Source organism: Nerophis ophidion, linkage group LG05, assembly GCF_033978795.1.
Source record: "Nerophis ophidion isolate RoL-2023_Sa linkage group LG05, RoL_Noph_v1.0, whole genome shotgun sequence".
Lineage (NCBI taxonomy): Eukaryota > Metazoa > Chordata > Actinopteri > Syngnathiformes > Syngnathidae > Nerophis > Nerophis ophidion.
The window spans coordinates 14,388,585-14,410,128 of record NC_084615.1 but is presented as its reverse complement, the minus strand read 5'-3'; the positions used below and the strand labels follow the sequence as shown (position 1 = coordinate 14,410,128).

General features: G+C 40.8%; 1 protein-coding gene across 1 annotated transcript; it reads right to left on the bottom strand.

The window, feature by feature from the left end:
- Window positions 1-4,539: 4,539 nt before the first annotated feature.
- LOC133552711 (zinc finger and SCAN domain-containing protein 2-like) lies at window positions 4,540-21,056 on the bottom strand. The gene is made up of 4 exons (XM_061900111.1): window positions 20,578-21,056; window positions 17,217-17,302; window positions 15,411-15,486; window positions 4,540-8,061 (listed from the first exon to the last, which is right to left on the bottom strand). Exons 1-4 carry the CDS (start codon window positions 20,858-20,860, stop codon window positions 7,334-7,336), a joined length of 1,173 nt encoding a protein of 390 aa, XP_061756095.1. The 5' UTR covers window positions 20,861-21,056; the 3' UTR covers window positions 4,540-7,333.
- Between the last annotated feature and the right edge of the window lie 488 nt (window positions 21,057-21,544).

The window sequence follows — 21,544 nt, the reverse complement described above, 5'->3', positions numbered from 1 at the left end:
AACTCATGTGATTAATCACCAGGGTTGTCCGAAAAATGAGTTAACTCATGTGATTAATCACCCCAAAATATTGCATTAATGGTTTGGGGTTGTAAAAAATGAGTTAGCTCATGTGGTTAATCACCAGGGGTTGTTAAAAAAAGAGTTAACAGAAGTGATTATTCACCAGGGGTTGTCAGAAAAATGAGTTAACTCATGTGATTAATCACCCAAAAATATGGCATTAATTATTGGGGGTGTCAAACATGAGTTAATTCATGCGATTAATCCCCATGAGTTGTCAAAAAATAAGTTAACTTGTGATTAATCACCAAAAATATTGCATTATTTATTGGGGGGTCAAAAATGAGTTAACTCGTGTGATTAAACACCAAAAAATATTGCATTAAGTATTGGGGGTGTCAGGAATTAGTTAACTCATGGTTAAGAGTACAACGATTCTTTCCAATCGGCCCCGACATTATACTTTTTCGATTGATTGATTGAAACTTTTATTAGTAGATTGCACAGTAGAGTACATATTCCGTACAATTGACCACTAAATGGTAACACCCCAATTAGTTTTTCAACTTGTTTAATAAACGTTAATCAATTCAGTGAAAAGGCTCTATGAACTTGGGCAATTAGTCAGTGTCTGTGGAAATAATCCGAGGAATGGCGGCCACTATTTGAGGAAATAGAACAGAACACATGGAGAAGTTGTTTGGGAATGAAGTGGTTATGTAGAAACACCAATGATTGACCATTGTCAAGGTTCACACATTGCCAGAAAAGAACAGTCCAAATTCCAAAAATGTCTAGGGGGCCGGGCTGACTACAGAACCAGTTCAAAATCTAAATAGTGTCAATATTTGGATATTTGTGTAAACCACCTTTCTCTGGTCAAAGCAATAGAATCCATGTTTACGCGTCTTTGTTTGCTATTGCTGAAGTTTTGGTTCCTCATATCATGAAAGTTTGGTAAAGTAGGTAAAAGTCCCCCATTATGCAAAATGTACTTCTTTATGACTAGGGTTGCAAAAGTCCGGGTATATTCAAAGTTGGAAACTTTCCATGGGAACTAACGGGAATATTTTTATTTAGCTTTTATTTAACAAGGTAAAATCCCATTGAGATCAAAGTATTATGATCCGCTGCCTGGATCATAGTCTGTTAACGTTTTCTAGTCACTTGTGTTTTCAGTACCTCTTGATTTTGTTTTGTTTCAGTCACCATGACGGCAGATTACACTCACCTGCCCCTGGTTAGTGTTCGGGACGCTCACCTGTTGTCCTGGCACTAATCAGAGGGCTATTTAGTTTACGGCCTGGCCTCGCTCGGTCTGGCTTCCTAATTTGCTTTGGGCGACAGATGACTTTTGATTCCTGATACCTGTAGACTGGCTTCCACGCTAGCTCCTTTGGTTTTTGCCGTCCGTGCTTTGAGCACGTTTTGGTTTGTACCCGTCAGATTTATTTTTAAAAATAAATCATTTCCTACCTGCACGCTGTGTCCGAAGTCCGATTGCATTCTGGGAGAACAGACCCTGCATCGCAATGCAACCCCGGTCGTCACACAAAGATCTCTTTTCCAAGGGAGACCTGGTCAAGAGGGCAGCGGCAAAGCTACGTTAAAAACAGTAAACAACCCCTAAAACATCAAATTTACAACATTAACATTCACAGAAGCTTTAAACTAATTTAATGTAACTAGGGTTTGAATTTGAAGATTGGATTGTAGGTTATTTCAAGCCTTTGGCGCTGAAAACCGAAATGCTTTCTTGCCCAGTTCAGTTCTTACTTTGGGGACGACAAATTGCAGAACATTCATTGAACGGAGATTGTTTCTTTGTTAAAAGACAACACGGATAAGAAGGAGCGATACCCAGAATGGTTTTGGAGATGAACACATACCAATGATTGAGGCGTCGCGCACATAAAGACGCCGCTCCCTGTATGATCAGTGTCAGAACTTGGTCCGCATTGCCGGCAGTAAGTCGGACACGTTTCCAGTGAGGGTTGGACTCAAGCCAAGGCTGCCCTTTGTCACCCATTCTGTTCATAACTATTATGGACAGAATTTCTAGATGCAGTCAAGGCGTTGAGGGGATCTGGTTTGGTGGCTGCAGGATTAAGTGTCTGCTTTTTGCAGACGATGTGGTCCTGATGGCTTCTAGTGGCCAGGATCTTCAGTTCTCACTGGATCGGTTCGCAGTTTGAAGCGACTGGAATGAGAATCAGCACCTCCAAGTCCGAGTCCATGGTTCTCTCCCGGGGAAAGGGTGGAGCGCCATCTCCGGGTTGGGGAGGCAATATTGCCCCAAGTGGAGGAGTTCAAGTACCAAGGAGTCTTGTTCATGGGTGAGGGAAGAGTGGATGGTGAGATCGACAGGCGGATCGGTGCGCCGTCTTCACTAATGCGGACATTGTATCGATCCGTTGTGGTGAAGAAGGAGCTGAGCCGGAAGGCAAAGCTCGCAATTTACCGTTCGATCTACGTTCCCATCCTCACCTATGGTCATCAGCTTTGGGTTATGACCTAAAGGACAAGATCACGGGTACAAGCAGCTGTAATGAGTTTGCTCTGCCGGATGGCGGGGTTCTCCCTTAGAGATAGGGTGAGAAGCTCTGCCATCCGAGAGGAGCTCAAAGTAAAGCCGCTGCTCCTCCACATGAAGAGGAGCCAGATGAGGTGGCTCGGGCATCTGGTCAGGATGCCACCCGATGCCTCCCTAGGGAGGTGTTTAAGGCACGTCCAACTGGTAGGCCACGGGGAAGACCCAGGACACGTTGGGAACGCCTCGGGATCCCCCGGGAAGAGCCAGACGGAGTGGCTGGGGAGAGGGAAGTCTGGGCTTCCCTGCTTAGGCTACTGCCCCCACCACCCGACCTCGGATAAGCAGAAGAATATGGATGGATGGATATAAAAAAATAAAAAACACTGTACTTTAATCAAGTGATTCTTTGGTGGGAGCATATTACACCAGTTTTAAAGTCACTGCATTGGCTCCCAATCACTTTTAAAGTTATATTATTAGTTTTTAAATGTCTTAATGGCCTTGCGCCTCCTTATCTGACCTGCTTTGACCATATCAACCCCCGCGGATCCTGAAGGTCCTCTGGCACTGGCCTTTTAGCTTCACCAAAGACCCACGATGAGGCGACTTTTAGCCACTATAGGTGGCTCAATGCAACTAAGGGTGGCTAATATAAAGAAACTAGAATACAAAACATGTTTTCAGTTAATTCACCTTTTTTTTTTAAGTTCATAACTCCGCATGTCTTCATTCATGGTTTTGATGTGACAATTTATAGTGTAAATAGTCATGAAAATAAAGAAAACGCATTAAAATGAGAAGGTGTGTCCAAACTTTTTGCCTGTACTGTATATTCAATATTTTTGTCCAGGGTAAAATTACACAGTTTGACCATAAGAAAATAAAAAACACTGTACTTTAATCAAGTGATTCTTTGGCGGGAGCACATTACACCAGTTTTAAAATCACTGAATTGGCTCCCTGTCGATTTTAAAGTTATATTATTAGTTTTTAAATGTCTTAATGGCCTTGCGCCTCCTTATCTACTAGATCTGCTTTGACCGTATCAACCCTCACAGATCCTGAGGTCCTCTGGCACTGGCCTTTTAGCCTCTATAGGTGGCTAAATGCCACTAAGAGTGGTTAATATGAAGAAACTAGAATACAAAACATGCTTTCAGTTATTTCACCTTTTTTTGTTTACGTAACTCCACATGTGTTCTTTCCTAGTTTTGATGTGACAATCTACAATAGTCATGAAAATAAAGAAAACGCATTGAAATGAGAAGGTTTGTCCAAACTTTTGGCCTGTACTGTACATTCAATATTTTTGGTTACTGTAAAATTAGTTTGACTATAAGAAAATACAATCACTGTACTTTAATCAAGTCATTCTTTGGCGGGAGCAGATTACACCAGTTTTAAAGTTACTGAATTGGCTCCCTGTTGATTTTAAAGTTCTATTATTAGTTTTTAAATGTCTTAATGGTCTTGCGCCTCTTTATCTGACCTGCTTTGACCGTATCAATCCTTGCGGATCCTTAAGGTCCTCTGGCACTGGCCTTTTAGCATCACCAAAGACCCACGGTACGGCAGCATTTAGCCACAAAGGGTGGCTATTTTGAAGAAACTAGAATACAAAACGTGCTTTCAGTTATTTCACCTTTTTTTGTGTTAAGTACATAACTCCACGTGTGTTCATTCCTAGTTTTGATGTGACTATTTACAATGTAAATAGTCATGACAGGGTTTCCCACACATTAATTTATTTGTGGCGGCCCGCCACGAAAGAATTACGGCTGGCAAATATAAAAAATAAATAAATAAAAAAGTTTTTTTCCCCCCCGGCTTTTGACTCGCCCGACCGCTCATAAAAGCAATGGGACTCTGTCTGTGAATGGAGCTTGTAGTTACATGTTATATAAATATGTAATTATTATATAAATATGTACATAAAGTGTTGTGATTATATTCCAACTCCGCATTCTTCTTGGTCATCGCCGCCGCCGCTTCCTCGACCCCCCCACCCTCCTCCCCCTACCGCCGTCCGACCACACCACCACAAATAGATGCCTGACTTGTGGGAAACACTGCATGAAAATTAAGAAAACGCATTGAAATGAGAAGGTGTGTCCAAACTTTTTGCCTGTACTATATATTCAATATTTTTGTCCAGGGTAAAATTACACAGTTTGACTACAGGAAAATAAAAAAACACTCTACTTTAAGCAAGTGATTCTTTGGCGGCAGCACATTACACCAGTTTTAAAGTCACTGTGTCGGTTCCCAGTCAATTTTAAAGTTATATTATTAGTTTTTAAATGTCTTAATGGCCTTGCGCCTCCTTATCTACCTGACCTGCTTTGACTGTATCAACCCTCACGGATCTTGATGTCCTCTGGCATGGCCTTTTAGCCTCTATAGGTGGCTAAATGCCACTAAGGGTGGCTAATATGAACAAACTAGAATATAAAACATGTTTTCAGTTATTTCCCCTTTTTTTTGTTAGGCACATAACTCCACATGTGTTCATTTTTAGTTTTGATGTGACAATCTACAATGTAAATAGTCATGAAAATAAAGAAAACATATTGAAATGAGAAGGTGTGTCTAAACTTTTGGCCTGTACAGTACATTAAATATTTAGATAATTTCATTCTACTGGCTCTGATTTAAATCCTTTACTGTCGTTATAAAATACTAAAAGATCTATCCTAAGCCACACTTATATAATTCCCAACGTAAATATTGCACAAATCCTATGAAGACAGACCTACACTGTTTCAAATCTCAGATGATGAAATTGTTGATTTGATGACTGAATTGTTGATATCAACCAAACCTAACATCCCACCCCCTGGATTGTAAATAATGTAAATAATTCAATGTATATACTCTAATGATGAACTTGTGTGATGACTGTATTATGCTAATAGTATATATTTGTACCATCAATAGAGTAACGTGGACCCCGAGTCAAACAAGTTGAAAGACTAATTCGGGTGTTACCATTTAGTGGTCAATTGTACGGAATATGTACTGCACTTTGCAATCTACTAATAAAAGTTGTAATCAATCAAACCGAATTAGCATTGTTAGCGCTTATGGCGTCTATTATGCTGGACAGGTGCAAAGTTACCGCATGTGTCAATGGGATAACGCGCATAAAAGCCCTTCTGTACACAGGCGTGGACGACTGATTAGCAATAAAGCCCCTCATCTTTGGAACTCATTACCACCAAACCTTCGTAACGTAGACTCAATATCCCTCTTTAAATCGAGACTCAAAACACCCCCATACCTGACTGCTTATTCACTGTTAACCTTTGTTGTTGATTTTATTCAATGGATTTTATTGTTTTGATTTTGTACAGTATTTGCCTCACAATACGAAGGACTTGGGTTCGATCCTGCGCTTGGGATCTTTCTGTGTGGAGTTTGCATGTTCTCCCCGTGACTGCGTAGGGTCCCCTCCGGGTACTCCGGCTTCCTCCCACTTCCAAAGACATGCACCTGGGGATAGGTTGATTGGCAACACTAAATTGGCCCTAGTGTGTGAATGTTGTTTATCTATCTGTGTTGGCCCTGCGATGAGGTGGCGACTTGTCCAGGGTGTACGCCGCCTTCCGCCCGAATGCAGCTGAGATAGGCTTCAGCACCCCCCGCAACCCAGAACAAGACAAGTGGTAGAAAATGGATGGCTGTACGGATGGACCTTGAGTGCCCAGAAAGGCGCCATGGAAGTAAAATGTATTATTATTATTATTAAAGCTAAAGACACACCGAATGTATTATTACCGTATTTCCTTGAATTGCCGCCAGGTATATAGTATGCGCCGCCTGCCTAGAATTACTGCCGGGTCAAACTCGTTTCGCAAAATAATTAGCGCATACCTAGCATTACCGCCGGGTCAAACTCGTTTTGCAAATTATTTGTATTAGCGCATGTCTAGAATTTCTGCCGGGTCAAACTCGTCACGTCACGAGTGACACTTCACCTGTCACCATTTTCATCAGGTTGACTTCAATCATTTGAAATCGCATAAAGGGAAGAAGATTAAGAGCTATTCAGTAGGATTTAAGGTCCAAGCTATTGAATGTGCTAAAAATAACAGTAAGCAGCTATGTTTTATTAATATACCGTAGCTGCGTGTGTCAAATATGAGTCATTAAATGACTCCCGCCTCCTGGTGATAGAGGGCGCTAGAGATCCTTCTTGCGACTACTCGGCTGCAGAAGAAGTGACAATAGGCAGCAAGAGTGAGCAGCGATCGTTTATTTTTTCCTCTCGCTTTCACTTTCAACATGGAGGATTACATATCTAAAATAAAACATTTTCTAAACTGGACTTTCAATCGAAGCAGGAGGTAATAAAGGAAGATCTCCATCGAGACAGAGAGACTTAAAACTGAAGGATAAGGAAGACTTCTATAAAAAAGTTATCGATGCTTTTGATCAGAAGGAGCTGCGCATGGACTTCATTTACAAGTAAAGGTAAGACCATAATAAAGTTTTTTTTATTAAATGTGCTTTTCATGATGGTATCCTTACATCACACTCAAATTTATAAGCGCAGGCCTAAAATTACCGCATGCCTTTGGTAAGCGCCGAAGTGAGAAGAGGTTTTAAAATAATTAGCGCCCCGGTGGCAATTCAAGGAAATACGGTATAAGCACTTTTAAACCATCTCAATGCCATTATTATTAAGGCTAGACTGTCATGGAACCTCTAAGATTTACTATGTAGAATAATTTCACTCCTAAAAAAAAAAAAAAAAAAGGTCAAACCTACAAAAAAAGACCGTAATAAAAAAAGATTTCACGGCCAGATGGAGCCGTTAGAGTTGTGCGTGAACATGTGTCGGCGCAGGTTGCTGGGGTTGTTAAAGCTGGCCGTGCACTGGGAACAGGAGTAGGGTTTCTCCCCGGAGTGCGTCCTCAGGTGGATCTTCAGGCTGCCGCTCTGCGTGAAGCGCTTGCCGCACAGCGAGCAGGCGTACGGCTTCTCCCCCGTGTGAATGCGCATGTGGATGCCCAAGGTGGTCTTGTTGGCGAAGGACTTGCCGCACATGGCGCAGGAGACGGGCGGCTCCCCCGTGTGGGCGGCGCGGTGCACGATCAGGTCCTCGCGGGTGGCGAAAAGCATGCCGCAGAAGCTGCAGTCCAGGGACTTGCTGACAATCTGGGACTGGACGGCGGGGAGCGGCGGGAAGTGGCTGGCGTGGCTGGGGTGTCCTCCGTTCCCGGTAGCGACCTGAGAGGAGGAAAGTCGTTCCATCTGGCCGCTCCTGTCGTCCTGCATCCCTCGCATTGCGGCTCGGTCGCCGGCGCCGAGGGGGACGCCCATGAAACCGTCGTGAGTGACTGCAAGATCCTGAGTGCTGAAAACCTCCTGACCATTCGCGGAAAAGACAATATCCATCTCGTCCTGCAGGGGCCCTTGTCCTCGTCCGTGGACGCTGACGATCCTCAGCTCCTCGTTACTTTCGGTGGGACGGGAGGATCCGACGGGCTCCGTGTTCTGTGTTTGTGCACGGTTCTTCTGACCTGAAATTACACACATTAATGAGGCGCTTGGGTGCAGTCGGCATGTCCAGACTGCACATTTGTCTTCCAGTCATGTACTCTTAAAGGGGAACATTATCACCAAACCTATGCAAGCGTCAATATATACCTTGATGTTGCAGAAAAAAGACCATGTATTTTTTTAACCGATTTCCGAACTCTAAATGGGTGAATTTTGGCAAATTAAACGCCTTTCTGTTTATCGCTCTTTAAGCAATGACGTCAGAACGTGACGTCGCCGAGGTAACACACCCGCCATATTTATTTTCACATTACAAACACCGGGTTATTTTCCGTTTTTTCGACTATTTTTTGGAACCTTGGAGACATCATGCCTCGTCGGTGTGTTGTCGGAGGGTGTAACAACACTAACAGAGAGGGATTCAAGTTGCACCACTGGCAAGAAATCTGCCGCCAGACCCCAATTGAATGTACCAAAGTGTCTTCACATTTGACCGGCGATGCTAAGACAAACATGGCACAGAGATGTATGGATAACCTGCAGATGCATTTGCAACGATTAAGTCAACAAAATCACAAAGGTGAGTTTTAGAGTAGAGGAGTTTTTTTATTGTCATTATTGCAATGAACAGGTTCAAAGAACAACGAAATTGGAGCAGCTCCTCCTAAGGTGCATATACAATATGGTAGTATAAATAGTAAAAAAAAAGATAGAGATGACAGATGTATCCATGTATTTGTATATGTATCCACACAGATGCATATATGCATGCATATGAATATATATACACACATACATAAAACATTATTGCACATTGTAGTCCGAAAAAATAGAAAAACATTTAAACATTACACATGAGGACATGACGGACATATTGTGCTCACTCAGTGCCTGTTTTTGTTGATGTTGTTGACTTATGTGCTGATCAGACATATTTGGTCACGGCATGACTGCCAGCTAATCGATGCTAGCATGCTATGCTAATCGATGCTAACATGCGATTTACGCTAGCTGTATGTACATTTGAAACTAGATACCCACATTTAATGCGAAACAAACACTTACCAAATGACGGATTTAAGTTGCTCCAGTGTCACAAGATGCGAAAGTCCTGTCTGCACATTTTACCGGCGATGCTAATAAGGCAGCCATGCTATGGGCCACTTCAATAGGTACACCCACGCTATGGCCGAATAGCATCAATAGCTATTCGCTCAATAGCTTCAATTTCTTCTTCAATTTCGTTTTCGCTATCTGCCTCCATGCTCCGACCATCTGTTTCAATACATGCGTAATCTGTTGAATCGCTTAAGCCGCTGAAATCCGAGTCTGAATCCGAGCTAATGTCGCTATATCTTGCTGTGGTAACCGCCATGTTGTTTGTATTGGCAGCCCTGTATGACGTCACAGGGAAATGGATAGTGGTTTCGAAGATAGCGAAAATAAGGCACTTTAAAGCTTTATTTAGGGATATTCCGGGACCGGTAACATTTTGAAAAAAATTTCAAAAAATACAACAAGCCACTGGGAACTGATTTTTATTGTTTTTAACCCTTTTAAAATTGTGATAATGTTCCCCTTTAAAGGCCTACTGAAATGAGATTTTCTTATTCAAACAGGGATAACAGGTCCATTCTATGTGTCATACTTGATCATTTCGCGATATTGCCATATTTTTGCTGAAAGAATTTAGTAGAGAACATTGACGATAAAGTTCGCAACTTTTGGTCGCTGATAAAAAAAAGTAGCAGACGATGTGCGCGTGACGTTACGGAATGTAGGGCTCCTCACATCTGAACATTGTTTACAATCATAGCCACCAGCAGCTAGAGCTATTCGGACCGAGAAAGCGATGATTTCCCCATTGATTTGAGCGAGGATGAAAGATTCGTGGATGAGGAAATTTAGAGTGAAGAACTAGAAAAGAAAAAAAAAGTTTTAAAAAAAGGCGATTGCAGTGGGAGCGATTCGGATGTTATTAGACACATTTACTAGGATAATTCTGGAAAATCCCTTATCTGCCTATTGTGTTACTTGTGTTTTAGTGGCATTAAATAGTACCTGAAAGTCGGGGGGGTGTGGACACGGGTGTGTTGACGCCAGAGACTTTGAGGGAATTCACAGTAGCTGCAGCAGGACGGGAGCTCCGCTGATGTCTCCGGTAAGAGGCGACTTATTACCACAATTTTCTCACCGAAAACCGCGGGTTGACATGTAGTCGGGATCCATGTTCACTTGACCGCTCTGATCCATAGTAAAGCTTCACCTTCGGGAATTTTAAACAAGGAAACACCGGCTGTGTTTGTGTGGCTAAAGGCTAAAAGCTTCCCACCTCCATCGTTCTACTTTGACTTCTCCATTATTAATTGAACAAATTGCAAAAGATTCAGCAACACAGATGTCCAGAATACTGTGTAATTATGCGATCAAAGCAGACGACTTATAGCTGGTGTTTTACACGTCATCTTCAAGTAGTTTTCTGACCCTCGCTTTTGTAGGCGGCCTTATTGACGTGCCTCCACTTCGGCAGCGTCTTCTCCCCGTCATCTTTGTTGTAGCGGTGTAGCGCGCAAGGACGGGAGTGGAAGAAGTGTCACAAGATGGCGCTAACTGTTTTAATGACATTCAGACTTTTATTTCAATTAATAACTGAGCAGCATCTCCTCATCCGTGGCTCACTCGTGCAACATGTGTCCCGTGAAAAAACATCTGACAACTACAGTTCCTTGAGTGGATAATGTAAACTCACTACACCTGTATGTTTTAGTGCTTTCATGGCGAGTTTACTGACAGATATAAGTAAGAACTTTACACTACTTTGTATTAGAAATGGCAACAGCAGAGGATGAATGTCCCATAACAAGAAGATAAATGGGTTGTACTTGTATAGCGCTTTTCTACTTTCAAGGTACTCAAAGCGCTTTGACACTACTTCCACATTTACCCATTCACACACACATTCACACACTGATGGAGGGAGCTGCCATGCAAGGCGCAAACCAGCACCCATCAGGAGCAAGGGTGAAGTGTCTTGCTCAGGACACAACGGACGTGACGAGGTTGGTACTAGGTGGAGATTGAACCTGGGACCCTCGGGTTGCGCACGGCCGCTCTTCCACTGCGCTACTCCGTCCCAGATAGAGGGAAAACAAGAAGCTTATCGACTACGAAGTCGGTACGGACTGAAAATGCGGATGCGCACAATTTTTCAGGACTCATGCAGATCCCAAATAATGATCAGCAGGTACCATAAGATAAGAAAGGTTGCTTTTGCATAACATTGCAAAACAAAACGCCAGAAAATATGTCTTACCTTATACACACACCATAATAATAATAATAACTTAGCTAAGTTCTACTAAAACATTTTGACCAGATTTTTGAGTGCCGTGTGTATTGTTCTACATTTTCAACGGAACATATAAAATGTTGGTGTTGTTTACTTGAGTCATATTGCAGTCTACACGTATTTCTTATGTGTGACTGCCATCATATGGCAGTCTACATGTATCTCTTATGTGTGATTGCCATCTACTGGTCACACATATCATTCACCATGCATCCAATAAAATAGCTCCGATTTCGGTAAGCACAACCAAAATTATTCTGTACATTAGGCACACCGGTTTACAAGGCGCAGTGTCGAGTTTTGAGAATATGAAAGGATTTTAAGTGCGCCTTATAGTCCGAAAAATATGTATTTCCTTGTTTTTGTGTCTATTTTTCCTCAAGACGGGAATAATTGACATAAGAAAAGTTATTATATATTTTGTTCTTTTATTCCTTTTGAACTTGTTATCACATATCTATTTATATTTCATCATTATTTACTCCTCCATGATGAACTGTGTACAAAGTGAATGTGAGAGTTCGTACCTTGGACGCATGTTCGAAATAAACTCCACAAACATTTTTACACCAGTTTTTGCTGACATGTTTTAAGGTTTGAATGTGGCAAAATATGTGATGTATAATAAGAAAGTGGTGAGGCTGTTTTTCATTGCTTTAACTAACCACATCCACATAAACACACGCAGATGTTTGCATGATCCTGCAAATAAAACATGTTACAGCAGGGGTGTCCAAACTTTTTCCACAGAGGGCCGCACACGGAAAAATGTAAGCATGCGGGGGCCATTTTGATATTTTTCATTTTCAAACCATAACAAAATATATGGATTTTTTTCATCCTTAAAGGCCTACTGAAAGCCACTACTACCCACCACGCAGTCTGATAGTTTATATATCAACGATGAAACATTAACATTGCAACACATGCTAATACGGCCTTTTTAGTTTACTAAATTACAATTTTAAATTTCCCGGGAGTTTCGTCTTGGAAACGTACGCACACACACAGCTAAAAGTCGTCTGCTTTAACGGCATAATTCCACAGTATTTTGGAGATCTGTGTTGCTGAATCTTTTGCAATTTGTTAAATTAATATTGGAGAAGTCAAAGTAGAAAGATGGAGTTGGGAAGTTTAGCCTTTAGCCACACAAACACACGGTGATTCCTTCTTTAAAATTCCCGGAGGTGAGAATTTACTATGGATCAGAGCGCGGTCAAGCGAACATGAATCCAGACCAAATGTCAACCAGCACGTTTCGGTGAGAAAATTGTGGTTAAAAAGTCGCTTCTTACCGGAGAAAAGCTGAGCTTGTGCCGTCCATGAAGCTGCCGTCGACTTCCCTGAGACACTGGCGTCAACACACCCGTGGATACACCCCTCCGACTATCAGGTATTGTTAAACTCACTAAAACACTATTAGCACAATAGAAAGATAAGGGATTTCCCAGAATTATCCTAGTAAATGTGTTTAAAAACATCGGAATCCGTCCCAATGCAACCGCTTTTTTTTTTAACTAATTTTTTCTAGTCCGTCGCTATCAATATCCTCAAACACGAATCTTTCATCCTCGCTCAAATTAATGGGGAAATTGTCGTTTTCTCGGTCCGAATAGCTGTTTTTGCTGGAGTCTCCCATTAAAATCAATATGAATATGTGAGGAGCCATCAACATGTGACTTCATCGTCTGCGACTTCCGGTAGAGGCAGGGCTTTTGTCTTAACACCGACAGTTGCGAATTTATCGTGGATGTTCTCTATTAAAGGGGAACATTATCACCAGACCTATGTAAGCGTCAATATATACCTTGATGGTGCAGAAAAAAGACCATCTATTTTTTTAACCGATTTCCGAACTCTAAATGGGTGAATTTTGGCGAATTAAACGCCTTTCTGTTTATCGCGCTGGAGGCGATGACATCAGAATATGACGTCGCCGAGGTAACACACCCACCATTTTTATTTTCAACACATTACAAACACCGGGTCACACCTCTGTTATTTTCCGTTTTTTTGACTATTTTTTGGAACCTTGGAGACATCATGCCTCGACGGTGTGTTGTCGGAGGGTGTAACAACACTAACAGGGAGGGATTCAAGTTACACCACTGGCCCGAAGATGCGAAAGTGGCAAGAAATCTGCCGCCAGACCCCCATTAAATGTGCAGGTGTGTCTCCACATTTTACCGGCGATGCTAAGACAGACATGGCACAGAGATATATGGATAACCTGCAGATGCATTTGCAACGATAGTCAACGAAATCACAAAGGTGAGTTTTGTTGATGTTGACTGCCAGCTAATCGATGCTAACATGCTATGCTAATTGATGCTAACATGCTATTTACCGGCGGTGCTAAAGCAGACATGGTACAGAGATGTATGGACAACCTGTAGATACATTTCCAACTATATTACGTTTCCTTCCACCCACATTTAATGCGAAAAAAACACTTACCAATCGACGGATTTAAGTTGCTCCGTGTCAAAAGATGCGAAAGTCCTGATTGTTTGGTCCGCACATTTTACCGGCGATGCTAACGCAGTTATTCGGCCATGCTATGGCTATGAATAGCGTCAATAGCTTCAGTTTCTTCTTCAATACTTTCATACTCCAACCATCTGTTTCAATACATGCGTAATCTGTTGAATCGCTTAAGTCGCTGAAATCCGAGTTTGAATCCGAGCTAATGTCTCTATATCTTGCTGTGGTATTCCCATTGTTTGTTTACATTGGCAGCACTGTATGACGTCACAGGGAAATGGCCAGTGTCTTCGCAGAGAGCGAAAATAAGGCACTTTAAAGCTTTATTTAGGGATATTCCGAGACCGGTAAAATTTTGAAAAAAAATTCAAAAAAAACTTCAAAAAATACAACAAGCCACTGGGAACTGATTTTTATTGTTTTTAACCCTTTTGAAATTGTGATAATGTTCCCCTTTAAATCCTTTCAGCAAAAATATGGCAATATCACGAAATGATCAAGTATGACACATAGAATGGACCTGCTATCCCCGTTTAAATAAGAACATCTCATTTCAGTAGGCCTTTAGGGCTCCTGGGGAGCATAGAGAGTCTCAGTCACTAAAATGGTAAAAATAAGTCAAATTATTATTATTATTTTTAATTTAATGCTTACAGTAACTCTCTATATCAACTTGAGGTTGATATAAAGTAAAACAAATAAGGTTTTATGCCTTTTCTGTCAAAGACAACTTTGTTTTTTTATAGTAAAACTGAAATATGCAGTATTTAGATAGATAGATAGTACTTTATTGATTCCTTCAGGAGAGTTCCTTTATTTAGCAATTAAAGCCCTCAAAGATAAAAAATGCAGGACACCATTGATTTTAATTATTTAATATTTTTGAGTAATCACAGTGAAAAGTTAAATAAAATTCTACTAAATATATTTGTGATACGAAAGGTTCCCCATTCATAAAGTGATACATTTTTATTATTATTTGTTTTACTTTCAACACTTAAGTCACCAGATCAACTTGAAGTATGTCGATTTTACGTTTGAACTATTATTTTGTTTGTTTTATGCTCTTCTGTCAAAACTTTGTTTTTATATGGCAACCACACAACATATGCAATATTGTTTCCAAATAAAACATTTTAAAGTGATAATTTTTGATTAATATCTCATTATAACAGATATTTTTGTCCTTTTTTTTTAGCAATGAAAACAAAGAAAATAAAGACAAAAGGAAAAAAAAAAACTGCCTGCATGGCAGCTTTGTGTCAACGTTGCCACTTTTTCTCATTAGATGTCACCTCATTCCACTTTTTTTTAAATGTTTTATTATTTTTTTTTGCAATACTATCAATTTTGCAATTTTTGCAGAATGTGTGGCGGGCCGGTAAACGATTAGCTGTGGGCCGCAAATGGCCCCCGGGCCGCACTTTGGACACCCCTGTGTTACAGGATGCAATTTGTAGATCTAAAAGTTAGATGAATACAATTGTACAAAATGCCCAAGAAGTGTGTCTCAAAACGTTTGTCCATGTGACTCACTTTGACTTGGATCGCATCCTGCAGAGTCATCTTCATCTTTGATCAGGATGATGTCTGGAGTCTCTTCAACCTGAAACTAAACAAAAGGGGGGGAAAAAAAACAAATATTCATACAAATATTAAATACAAACCCCAAAACCAGTGAAGTTGTCACGTTGTGTAAATGGTAAATAAAAACAAAATACAATGATTTGCAAATCCTTTTCAACTTATATTCAATTGAATGGACTGCAAAGACAAGATATTCATGTTCAAATTGGAAAACTTTACTTTGTTTGCAAATATTAGCTCATTTGGAATTTGATGCCTGCAACATGTTTCAAAAAAGCTGGCACAGGTGGTAAAAAAGACTGAAAAAGTTGAGGAACGCTCATCAAAACCCTTATTTGGAATGTCCCACAGGTGAACAGGCTAATTGGGAACAGGTGGGTGCCGTGATTGGGTATAAAAGCAGCGTCCATGAAATGATCACAAGGACGGGGAGAGGGTCACCACTTTGCCCACAAATGCATGAGCAAAATGTCCGACAGTTTAAAAACAACATTTCTCAACGAGCTATTGGAAGGAATTAAAGGATTTCACCATATACAGTCTGTAATATCATCAAAAGGTTCAGAGAATCTGGAGAATGCTCGTGACCTTGGATCCCTCAGGCGGTACTGCATCAAAAAGCGGCATCAGTGTGTAAAGGATATCGCCGCATGGGTTCAGGCACACTTCAGAAAACCACTGTCAGTAATTACAGTTGGTCGCTACATCTGTAAGTGCAAGTTAAAACTGTACTTGGCAAAGTGAAAGCCATTGATCATCAACACCCAGAAACGCCGCTGGCTACGCTAGGCCCGAGCTCATCTAAGATGGACTAATGCAAAGTGGAAAAGTGTTCTGCGGTCTGACGAGTCCGCATTTCAAATTGTTTTTTGGAAACGTTGTGTCCTCCGGACCAAAGAGGAAAACAACCATCCGGATTGTTATGAGCGCAAAGTTCAAAAGCCAGCATCTGTGATGGAATGGGGGTGTATTAGTGCCAAAGACATGGGTAACTTACACATCTGTGAAGGCACCATTAATGCTGAAAGGCCCATATAGGTTTTGGAGCAACATATGTTGCCATCCAAGCAACGTCGTCATGGACGCCCCTGCTTATTTCAGCAAGACAATGCCAAGCCATGTGTTACAACAGCGTGGCTTCATAGTAAAAGAGTGTGGGTACTAGACTGGCCTGCCTGTAGTCAAGAACTGTCTCCCATTTAGAATATGTAGCACAATATCAATCAATCAATCAATCAATGTTTACTTATATAGCCCTAAATCACTAGTGTCTCAAAGGGCTGCACAAACCACTACGACATCCTCGGTAGGCCCACATAAGGGCAAGGAAAACTCACACCCAGTGGGACGTCGGTGACAATGATGACTATGAAGCCTAATATATCATAAAGGAGACTGTTAAACAATTTAAGCTGTACATCAAGCAAGAATGGGAATGAATTCCACTTCAGAAATGTGTCTCCTCAGTTCCCAAACCTTTACTGAGTGTTGTTAAATGGAAAGGCCATGTAACACAGTGGTAAATTTTTTTGCAATGTGTTGCTGCCATTGAATTCCAAGGTAATGATTTTTTGCAAAATATTAAGTTTCTCAGTGTGAACATGAAATATCTTGTCTTTGCAGTCTATTCAATTGAATATAAGTTGAAAAGGATTTGCAAATCATCGTATTCTGGTTTTATTTACGAATTACATAAGGTGCCAACTTGCTTTTGGGCTTGGTATATAATGACAATGTGTCAGTGCAACAAGTGACCTCTTTCGTTTCAGGAGGGCACGTATCAGCCTGTAGATGCACTGAGGTGGAAGGCGATTCTTGGGCGGCAGGTGGCTTTAGGACAACTAAAAACGTGAAAAGGAAAATGAAAGATCATGACCAAGCAAAGAATGTTTTGCACTGCAAAAATGATGAATGAATTAAGTCCTGGACACAAAAATGCAACTACAGTGGCTGGGGCAAAAAAGTATTTAGTCAGCCAGCGATTGTGCAAGTTCTCCCACTTAAAATGATGACAGAGGTCTGTAATTTTCATCATAGGTACACTTCAACTGTGAGAGACGGAATGTGAAAAAAAAATCCAGGAATTCACACTGTAGGAATTTTAAAGAATTTATTTGTAGATTATGGTGGAAAATAAGTATTTGGTTACTTCAAACAAGGAAGATCTCTGGCTCTCACAGACCTGTAACTTCTTCTTTAAGAAGCTCTTCTCCTGTATTAATGGAACTTGTTTGAACTCGTTATCCGTATAAAAGACACCTGTCCACAGCCTCAAACGGTCAGACTCCAAACTCCACTATGGCCAAGACCAAAGAGCTGTCGAAGGACACCAGGAAAAGAATTGTAGACCTGCACCAGACTGGGAAGAGTGAATCTACAATAGGCAAGCAGCTTGGTGTGAAAAAATCAACTGTGGGAGCAATTATCAGAAAATGGAAGACATACAAGACCACTGATTATCTCCCTCAATCTGGGGCTTGGTGAATGACCTGCAGAGAGCTGGGACCAAAGTAACAAAGGTTACCATCAGAAAAACACTACGCCGACAGGGAATCAAATCGTGCAGTGCCAGACGTGTCCCCCTGCTTAAGCTAGTGCATGTCCAGGTCGGTCTGCAGTTTGCCAGAGAGCACATGGATGATACAGCAGAGGATTGGGAGAATGTCATGTGGTCAGATGAAACCAAAATAGAACTTTTTGGTATGAACTCAACTTGTCGTGTTTGGAGGAAGAAGAATACTGAGTTGCATCCCAAGAACACCATACCTCCTGTGAAGCATGGGGGTGGAAACATCATGCTTTGAGGCTGTTTTTCTGCTAAGGGGACAGGACGACTGATCCGTGTTAAGGAAAGAATGAATGGGGCCATGTATCGTGAGATTTTGAGCCAAAACCTCCTTCCATCAGTGAGAGCTTTGAAGATGAAACGTGGCTGGGTCTTCCGGCATGACAATGATCCCAAACACACCGCCCGGGCAACGAAGGAGTGGATCCGTAAGAAGCATTTGAAAGTCCTGGAGTCGCCTAGCCAGTCTCCAGACCTCAAGCCCATAGAAAATCTGTGGAGGGAGTTGAAAGTCTCTATTGCTCGGCGACAGCCCCAAAACATCACTGCTCTCGAGAAGAGCTGCATGGACGAATGGGCCAAAATACCAGCTACTGTGTGTGCAAAACTGGTAAAGTCCTGATTGTTTGACCTCTGTTCTTGCCAACAATCGTTATATTACAAAGTATTGAGATGAATTTTTGTTATTGACCAAATACTTATTTTCCACCATAATTTACAAATAAATTCTTTAAAATTCCTACAATGTGAATTCCTGGATTTTTTTTTCACATTGTGTCTCTCACAGTTGAAGTGTACCTATGATGAAAATTACAGACCTCTGTCATCATTTTAAGTGGCTGACTAAATACTTTTTTGCCCCACAGTATATATATATATATATATATATATATATATATATATATATATATATATATATATATATATATATATATATATTATATATATATACATACATAAATAAAATATTTGAATTTCAGTGTCCATTTTTTTTACACATATACACACACATGACACTCATCTACTCATTGTTGAGTTAAGGGTTGAATTGTCCATATTCTCTGTCACTATTTTTCTAACTATATGCATGCACACCACTCTCTGGCGGTGGTAGCAAAACTCCTAGCCATTATGGACAACACCTCCCACCTATTACACTCGGACCTTGCGGAGAGAATGAGCACGTTCAGTGGAAGGCTCAGACTCCCAAAATGTAACACGGAACGACACAGGAGGTCCTTCATACCGACAGCCATCAGACTGTATAATGCATATGTTTCTTCTTGACTGCACTTAAATGTAGGATATATGTAGAATATCTTTATATTATTCATATATTATATATATATTATATATATTATGTTATTTATTATTATCATTGTTTATTGTGAGCGAACTGTGGTGCTGAATTTCCCCTAGGGATCAATAAAGTACATTCTATTCTACATTCCATTCTATGTACATTAGATGGCAGTATTGTCCTGTTTAAGAGTGTCACAACATTGCTGTTTAAAGCAGACAAACTGCTTTATGGTAGATGAAAACGTGACTGCTGTTGTTGCGTGTTGTTACCGTGCTGGGAGGACATTAATGAGACTGCCCAACAATAAACCCACATAAGAAACCAAGAACTCGCCCTCGATCATTCTACAGTTATAATGTCATTGGGCAGGCTCGCTGTTTATATTGTGGGAAAGCGGACGTGAAAACAGGCTGTTGTACACATTATGTGTACGATTGACAAGCTTGATAAGGGATTCTTTTTTAATTTATTTTTAAATGAATAAAAGGTGATTGACTGTAGTGATTCCAACTTGTGTTAGTCCACTCCTCCATACTTGCCAACCTTCAGACCTCTGATTTCAAAAGGTGGGGGGTGGGCTTGTGGTTAAGAGGGGAGGAGTATATTTACAGCTAGAAAAGTGCAGATTGGATTTTTATCTATTTAAAACATGACATCAAAAATATATATTTTTTGTGAGAAATCATTAAAATGATCAGTGTTTTCCACAAAGAGAAATATCATAAATTAATAATAATAACATAGTTAAAGGTAAATTGAGCAAATTGGCTATTTCTGGCAAATGTATTTAAGTGTGTATCAAACTGGTAGCCCTTCGCATTAATCAGTACCCAAGAAGTAGCTCTTGGTTTCAAAAATGTTGGTGACCCCTGCTGTAGATGTTATTGCCACCTATGCATGTACAATAGATGGCAGTATTGTCCTGTTTAAGAGTGTCACAACATTGCTGTTTACGGCAGACGAACTGCTTTCCGGTAGACGAAAACGTGACTGCTGTTGTTGTGTGTTGTTACCGCGCTGTGAGGACGTTAATGAGACTTCCCAACAATAAACCCACATAAGAAACCTCGATCATTCTACAGTTATAACGTCATTGGGCAGGCTCGCTGTTTATATTGTGGGAAAGCGGACGTCAAAACAGGCTGTCCTCACTCGGGTCCGCCTGAATTTCGGGAGATTTTCGGGAGAGGCGCTGTATTTTGTGAGTCACCCGGAAAATCCGGGAGGGTTGGCAAGTATGTGTTTACCTGGTGTTTTGCTGCGGGCTTTGGGTGTGTTGGCCTTGAAGGTGGCAAGGCGACTCAGCGGCCGGTTGGCTCTGGTCTGCAGGCGGAGGGAGAAGAGCTCGCCCCGCATCACCTTCATTCTCGTCCTCAGGTTCTCGTTGTCCCGCAGGCTCTGGTTGAGGTGGAGCCGCAGGGACGACGAGCTCTCGGAGAAGAGCTGACTTATTTCTAACACCGCCGCCTTCACCAGGACGTCCATGATGGACGACAGCTGAGACTCGATGTTCAAAGTGTCCGTCGGCATGTTGGCTCGGTTCGCCGGTGAGCAAAAACTTCTCTGCCGGTAAAGAAAGTCGACTAATTTGGGCAACGATACTTCTGTGCCGGTAAAAAAAAAATAAAGTCGACTAATTTGGGTAACGATACAGTCGCTGGTGCTGCCTGCTAAAAGCTACAAAACAATGGCACTTCCGGTGTGGGTGACGCCGATACCGTAATGCTTGGACTATGGCCGCAACAATGTTCTGTGGGACCCAGAAAAATAAAAACATGAGTTGTTTTTTTTTGCATTAACTTTAGTTTTGTTGTGCAGTGTCCTTTGTAAACGCTGGTTATTTCAACGTAAAGAAAAAAACATGACGTATTTACAATGTAAAGCCGTTTATAAACATGCTTAGCGATATGTCATATACGTATATGTTTTTTTTTGTTTTTTTTAAATGAACCTTTATTTATAAATTTCAACATTACAAACGGTTGAGAAATAATAATCAAAGTAAGTACAAAAACAGTACAAAACAGCGTCAGGGGGCTGTAAATTCAAACTAAATAAATTTGAATGCTATATATACATATATATGTATATATATATATATATATACATATATTTATGTATATATATATGTGTGTATATATATATATGTGTATATATATACATATATATATATATATATATATATATATATATATATATATATATATATATATA